Here is a 7,369-nt window from a genome sequence, read left to right as displayed (position 1 = left end):
CTGGGTTTCTAGAGAGGTAGCTTTTTGCAATTCATTTTCTGAAGTAATTATTAATTTAAAATACTGTTGAATTTTCTAAGAATAATTTAGGTCCTCATCTAAGAATGTGACTGGTATCCAAAAACCAGTACAAAATCACTTTGCTTTTCAGAAAAAGTCAAATATATTCCTCTTAGTTCACACTAGCCTGTGAAATAGCCAGTACCAGTAAGAAACCTGTAGTACTTCAACAAAAATGAAGGCAATGAGTATCCAAAAGCAGTGGGCCTCAGATTGTGACCTATGACGTACTGTCTCTAGGTATCCAGAAGGGTTTGTGGCTGTGGAGATGAAACAAAAACCTGTGTCACTGCAGTCCAGACTGGTAGGGAAGTAGAACAGTCCCTGTAGCAGGTTACTGGCTAAATTGTTTATTACCAATAGCTGGTTGCAGCAGTGCTGCTTAAAAAGTTAGGCAATAGCTTTGGGTACTACTGCAATGGCTAAATGGTGAATGATACTGTTGGAGAGCTACAGTTATGGTTTACATCTGTTTGTAATTCCAGGCTGCTATGACTTAGATCAATTGCCTGACTAATTTGGCAGAAAATTATTCCAGTACTTGCTATAAGTTATTATTAATATTATCTAATTGTTTATTAGTTATTACATAATTAATATTATATAAATACTTACTATATAATAATAAGTGTCTCCTTTTGTATGACAGAAAAATAAGATGTATCCTAGAGAGTGGAACAGAGATGTGCAGTACAGAGGTAGAGTACGAATCCAGCTCAAACAAGATGATGGTAACCCATGTTTACCTCAGTTTCCAACACGTGAGTAGAGTACCTGGGTTAGGTGCTTTGTCTGTTAATAAAACAGAAATACTTCATTTATTTTGTTACGTTACCAGCTTCTTTAATTAGTTTTATTATTACAAATGTTATGGCATTACATTAAGTCTCTTTGCCTGTATAAGTCAAGCAAATCAAGTTGGTGTGTTAGCATTGAGTGGAGTTCGTAAAATGCTGTTGTCTTTGATCCTGCTGTTTCTTCAGCGATTGCATTGGAGGGGATTGTGGGTAGTCTTGTGTGATTGCTATGTTGAACAAAGTGGCTCTTCAGTTTTGGCTTACTGTTTTGTTGACAGAGGATTTGGTATTAAAATGGTTAAAATCCATGTTTTTCTTGGGTTACATACATCAGCAAGGCATCAGGATGAGTGCTAAATTGATAAAATACGATACTGAGTTCAGTTTAGTTTTCTGATGGCCATTTTCATAAATTAACAATGGAGCGGCAGTCTTTAACGAATTAACAGGAATAGTTCATCTTGAATCACAAGTAATTTAGTCTTTTGCATTTTTCCTGAAAATTAATTAGTGTGTAAAAGGGAAGCAAATACATATCTGAATAAGTATATGTCATAAGCAAAGAACAAGGAAAATATTGGATCTAGAGTAGCATAAGAACGTGATTGTTCAGGAGACAATTTAAAACCATATTTCTGGTGGAAGGCGGCAGTGTCTTTATAAAAATGCTTGTAGCTTTTGCCTGGTTATTCTGTCCCAAATATTTTAGGCCATTAAGAGGTGAATTGAGTAACAGGAAGAATGTAGATACTTTGGAGTTTGTCGGGTTATGTGCCTGTTCCAGTCTGCTGTGACATTTATCAGTCCTGCACTTTTTTAAATTAAAAAAAAAAAAAAAAGGTTGAGAAGAGTTTTTCACAAACTTCTAGCTATTGAGGGGAAGGAAGCAGAACTCCTGGGCTTTGTAACTAGTTTAACAGAAATCTAAAGTGGGGCTGAACTTTGAAAATGATGCAGGTGTTCTTAACATAGTAGGCATGCATTGATCTCTGCCTTTATTTTTAGGTAAATCAGTGATGCTGTATGCTGCAGAAACCATTCCCAAACTGAAAACAAGAACCCAAAAGATGGGAGGTAGTGATCAAAGTCTTCAGCAAGGAGAGGGAGGCAAGAAAGGTAAAGGGAAGAAAAAGAAATGAGCTCACATCTGGAATAATTGTTACATCATATAGTTGTACTTACAACAAAGGTGGATGAACACATTACTTGCTGCAACTTTGAAGTGAAAGATACATGCAAGAAATAAACAGGTGAAGCTGAATAGAACTGCCTGCTTTTCTTGGAACTGGAATGCATGTAGCTGCCTCCCATCTGTGTAACAATAAATCTGTCTTCACACACAACCTGCAAGTCAGAAGCTGGCATCCACTTTTAAAAGTGAAAGAACATAAGCAGATGGGGTGGGTGGGAGAATTATTCTTTCCAGAAGAAATATGCAGCTTTTGATAAATAAAAAAATAAATATTCTTATGCAGACTAGCTATCTGAAAACTGGTTGCCTTAGTAAACCATTTATCTATGCTAGTGAAGTGATTGTCTTGTCACTAATAGAAAAATGTAAATCAATGAAGTTACGACTCTGTAAACTTCCCCTGCAAATAATCTTTCACAACTGTCAAGTGTACTAATAAAGGTGACATGTTAATTTTTAAAAATGTGCTTTTATAGAATACTTTTTCCAAAAGTGTTGATTTTTCCTCCTCAGCCTGTTGTAAAGAAGTCATTGACATACATTGTAAAGATGATATCGTACATTTTAAAATAGCTCCCTTTTGTATCTTGTATAATATGGGATACTGTATTATCCTATTTTGGGTTATTGTTTGAGAGCTTAGAAAATGTAGCTTTATTTTCTGTCTGTCAAATACTGTTTCAGACATCTGAGGCTTGCAATATCTTGGTAACTTAAAATATTTCTTTTTAATGTAGTCCACAGACAGGGACAGAAAATTACCTGAAGAAGATGAGTTGGTCAGAACAGCTGTCCAGTAGCAAGGCTCCTTCAAAGTAGTTCAGAAATGTACTGTGCAAGTTAAATGAGGGATAGTTTAGTATAAGGAGACTGAAAAAGAAGCAGCAGTACCTGTTTTGAGTTTAAAAACAAAAATCCTGCATGAGTTCTTTAATCCGTACTCTATGAAAACAAAGTCAGTTGAATGCTTTTGCAGATGACTACTTGAAGCAAGGTACCAGATTATTTTTGATACATTTTTCATGTGGCAATATTCTCTTCTAGGATTTGTCTTGTTTGTCTATCAGGTGTGCTATTCTATGGCATCACATTTTTCCTACTTGAAATATAAACAGCATTCAAAATACATCTGGACACTTAATGACTATTCTAAAGTAATGGAACTTGGTAAAGTTCGTGATGATATCCCTGCTCAAGTTACTTGTGCTTGTAGTTTGAGTTTTCTTATCTTTTTTGTTCCACTCAACTGCATCTTTTTCAAATAGAGGGTGAGTTACCAGTGCCCCTTGAAGTCAGTGCCGCTAGGTACCGATTAGTGCAACTGCGTAGAGCCCCTGACGTGTGAATAGTTCAGAGTCAGTAGGTGTGGTTCTTGTGTTGCAGTGTTAATGAAGGAGGAGTATGCGTTCTTACTCTCGCTGCAGTTGTACCAAATCCAAAAGCTGCCATGGCGAAGTTCCTCAGGCCAAGCCTTATACCAGTGCGAGAGAAGCAGTATGTAGGCTCTCTAAAATAGAATGTCTTAGAAGAAATCTGTAATTGACCATGGTCGTATGCAAACGACTTCCCTTTTTTTTTCTGCTGATGTAACAGTTTACACAAACTACCTTTGGAGTGTCTGGCCTTGAAAACACACCTTGATTTTGAGAAGTTAGTTAAGTGGTATCTCTGAGTTGATGGAATGTCACAGGGTTATAGCTGCTATCTGAAAAGTTTGTTACAGAAAACAACTGGACATGGTCAGAGGTTGTTAGTTACGTCCAATCTATAGAGTTAGGGAAGTGCTACAGGTTAGTTGCCACATGGGGAAAAATACCAAGTGAGGTATGTAAGCAAGAGTGGAAAATACACTTGTGATACAAAAGACCGTAACTGCCCATGTATTGTGGTGCTCAGGTTATTTTTGGCTTTTCCTGAGTGCTGAGTAACTCTTCTGAAACTTTATTTATGAGAGCTCTGTGAAGTTTGATTGGTGCAAGATAACGCAGCCCCATGTGTTAAGTGGAGGGGAATGACTCCAGCTAAGTCATGACCATATTATACCTAAGTATTATACAGACAGCTGACAAATGTGGAGGTTAAGTCTTACAGGATGTTTGTTTATAGTGGCCAGAAACTGAATGTCTTAAGAACTTGTCTGTGCTATGGTATGTATGTTGAAAAAGAATCTTAGTGGCATTGCTTACCAAAATTTCCCAATCAAAGAACACAAAATAGTAAAGCTATTTTAAAGTGTAAGGATCTTACAAAAAAAAAAACAAACTGAGAAAGGTTTCTGTAAAGAGTAATACTGAACTCAAATATAAAAAACTGTGATTTAATTAAATTAACAAAGAAAGCTCTATAGGTATTTTGCGTAAAGCTGACTCTTTTTTTTTTAGCAAATTCTGCAGTGCTAGGAAGTCAGATGATTACTACAATTAGGGTGTTGAAGGCTGGTTCCCCCAACCCCTGGCTGCTTATCACCCCCAACTCTAAATGAGTGCATCATTCTGCTATTTTTTATTTCTGTCTGGCTTTAGAGTAAGTATATTATGTAAGCAATATTTGTTCTTAAATGAGGCATCACAAAGTTAAACACAACTCCCCCTTTCCTGCCAGGGTGAAGCTTATAAAGCTGACTGTCATTTCTGTATTTCCTGTTTTTTAATAAACTGGGCTTGTTAGAGGACGTGCTGGTTTTGGCTAAGATAAGAGTTAGTTTCCTTCGTAGTAACTGGTATGGGCTGTGTTTTGGATTTGTGCTGAAGACAGTGTTGGTAACACAGGGGTGATTTAGTTCTTGCCGAGCAGGGCTTGCACAGAGTCAAGGCCTTTTCTGCCTCTCAGCCCACCCCACCAGCGAGCAGGCTGGGAGTGCACAAGAAGGTGGGAGGGGACACAGCTGGGACAGCTGACCCCAACTGACCAAAGGGATATTCCATACCATATGGTGTCATACTCAGCAATAAAAGCTGGGGGAAGAAGGAGGAAGAAGGAGATGTTCAGAATGATGGTGTTTGTCTTCCCAAGTAACCATCATGCGTGATGGAGCCCTGCTTTCCTGGAGATGACTGAACACCTGCCTGCCGATGGGAATTGGTGAATGAATTCCTTGTTTTGCTTTGCTTGCACATTTACCTATTAAACTTTATCTCAGCCTGTGAGTTTTCTCACTGATACCCTTCGCATTCTCTCCCCCATCCCACGGGGGGAGCATGAGCGAGCGGCTGGGTGGGGCTGAGTTGCCGGATGGGGTTAAGCCATGATAGAAGATTAAAACCAAGTGGGTCAAGATACTAAGTCAGGTTCTTCTGCAGGTCTTTCCCACTTCTTCAGCACCCTTCCCCTGTCTCCTTCAGCGCCTCAGTTCCTGGGAACCGGGAAGATGTTTAGAAGCCATTGTGGGACTGGGAGTGGAGACAAGGCTGCTGTAAAAATACAGAAATACTGCAACTGTTGATCTCATTGCTATCAATTAAAAAAAAAGCTTTTTTTGAGGGAAAAACTACGTGATAATGGATGCCTTTTTATTTCACCTGTCTTGCTTTTACAGTTTTCTGTCAGAATTTACATAAGCGGTGTAGTTACTACAAAGTCACTGTGGGGTGTGGTTTGCTGTAGGTGGCAATATTGACCAAGACGTGCGGCGCTGAGTGGAGATCTACTCTGCATCTAAGGCGGGAGGGAGGAACACGGATATTGAGCTAGCGTACCTCCGGAAGATACTAGTCTAGCTGTTTAAAAGTATATACTTGTTATTTTCCTGTACTGTTTTTTTGGGTAACTAGACAATATACGTTTGAAATGGACATGTGAGCTCAGAATCCTTATAACTAATCCTTAAAATTTCTGTGTGAGCAACAGATGGGAACATTGACATTGGGTGTTAAGCAGTTCCAAAGACACGGGCAATCAACAAAGGAGTGACTAAAAATGAAACTCAGCACTCTTGTGAGATGTATGTGTTACTCTTTCAGATGTATGGGAGAGGGCATGTAGCTGCTGTAGCAGAAGCACAACCATCATTATTCAGTTCTTAATGTAAAGAAAGCAAGTTTCAAAAGGTTATTTTGAAATGTGTTTTAACTTAGGAAGTGACAATAATATATGACCATATGTAGTTCTCCACCTTCAGCCATGACGTAAATTTCTCAAAGACCAACCATGTGGAAAATGGCTGCTGTTAGAAAGCTTGCCCGTATGTACACCCTGTTCCTTGTGTGCACTTAATGGTTAGAGTCGTTGAGGCAGAACTCCCTTTTGGGGCACTGTATAGAGCTGGGATGTTTGTTTGGGCTGTACTGAGAGCATGGAAGACGGTGTGGTTCCCTTGTTTCCTTCTCTGACTGTAGCTGCAGATGTAGCTGTGTTAATTAGAATAGAACAGAACAGAACAGAATAGTGCAGTTGGAAGGGACCTACAATGACCATCCAGTGCAAGTGCCTGACCACCCTGGGGCTGACCAAAAGTTAAAGCGTGTTACTAAGGCCATTGTCCAAATGCCTCTTAAACACTGACAGGCTTGGGGCACTGACCGCCTCGCTAGGAAGCCTGTTCCAGTGTTTGACAGCCCTCTCAGTAAAGAAATGCTTCCTAATGTTCTGTTTAAACCACCCTTGGTGCAGTTTTGAACTATTCTCATGTGTCCTATCACTACATACCAGTTATTTAGCTTCTTTCTGTTACAGACTGGACTTTACGGGGTTATTTTATCTCTTCTAGGATAAAATAACCTTGCTTTTCAAAGTGTTTTTTTTGTTTGATTTTGGGTTCCCCCCCCCCCCCCAAGAAAAAAGATGTAATACAAATACTCTCTTCATATATTGCTTTATAACTTTTGAGCCTGTCCAGTCATTTGGTTGATATGATAAAAAGCGTAGAGGTCTCAAAGACAGTAAGTTCCCATAAGTCATGAGGCTAAAAGTGGTCAAATAAGGAGATAAGACTATGTTAATGCATCATCCAGTGGAGAAACATCTCCAGTGAAGAAGACTGTGTGTGTTTATCTTTTCTGGTTGGCAGTTTGCACTGATCAAACTCCATTTATTATGTTGGGTGTTCCGTCAGCACACATGCAGGTGCAGATTAGTGCTGGTAAAATAGCTACCAAATGAGCTGCCTTTCGCTAAGGGCCCTGAAAAGATGGGTGACTTGAACATACTGTAGTGGCTGGGGTAAGGGAGATGGGAGGTAACTGGCAGGCATATTGGTAGTACCGGACCTGGGAGAGAGCAGGGGGACACTCCAGGTAGGAACTGAGTAACCTGCACGGTAGTGCTAGTTCTTATGGAACAGTCTGTGTGTCTTCTTTTTCCTCTATGAAAGTCTGGGGTTTTT

General features: G+C 39.4%; 1 protein-coding gene across 1 annotated transcript in view; it reads left to right on the top strand.

Moving 5' to 3' along the window:
- Positions 1-2,197, top strand: part of SRP19 (signal recognition particle 19kDa) — a gene marked incomplete at its 5' end in the record, with an annotated part of 5,221 nt that extends 3,024 nt beyond the window's left edge. Inside the window, 2 exons of the mRNA XM_009708368.1 lie at positions 710-821; positions 1,863-2,197. Of these exons, the coding sequence (XP_009706670.1) occupies positions 710-821; positions 1,863-1,996 (246 nt within the window). The remainder of the gene's footprint in view (positions 1-709; positions 822-1,862) is intronic.
- Between the last annotated feature and the right edge of the window lie 5,172 nt (positions 2,198-7,369).

Source organism: Cariama cristata, unplaced genomic scaffold, assembly GCF_000690535.1.
Source record: "Cariama cristata isolate BGI_N322 unplaced genomic scaffold, ASM69053v1 scaffold14509, whole genome shotgun sequence".
NCBI classification, from domain to species: domain Eukaryota; kingdom Metazoa; phylum Chordata; class Aves; order Cariamiformes; family Cariamidae; genus Cariama; species Cariama cristata.
The sequence above is the reverse complement of the archived record's forward strand: the minus strand, read 5'-3'. Positions and strand labels throughout refer to the sequence as shown.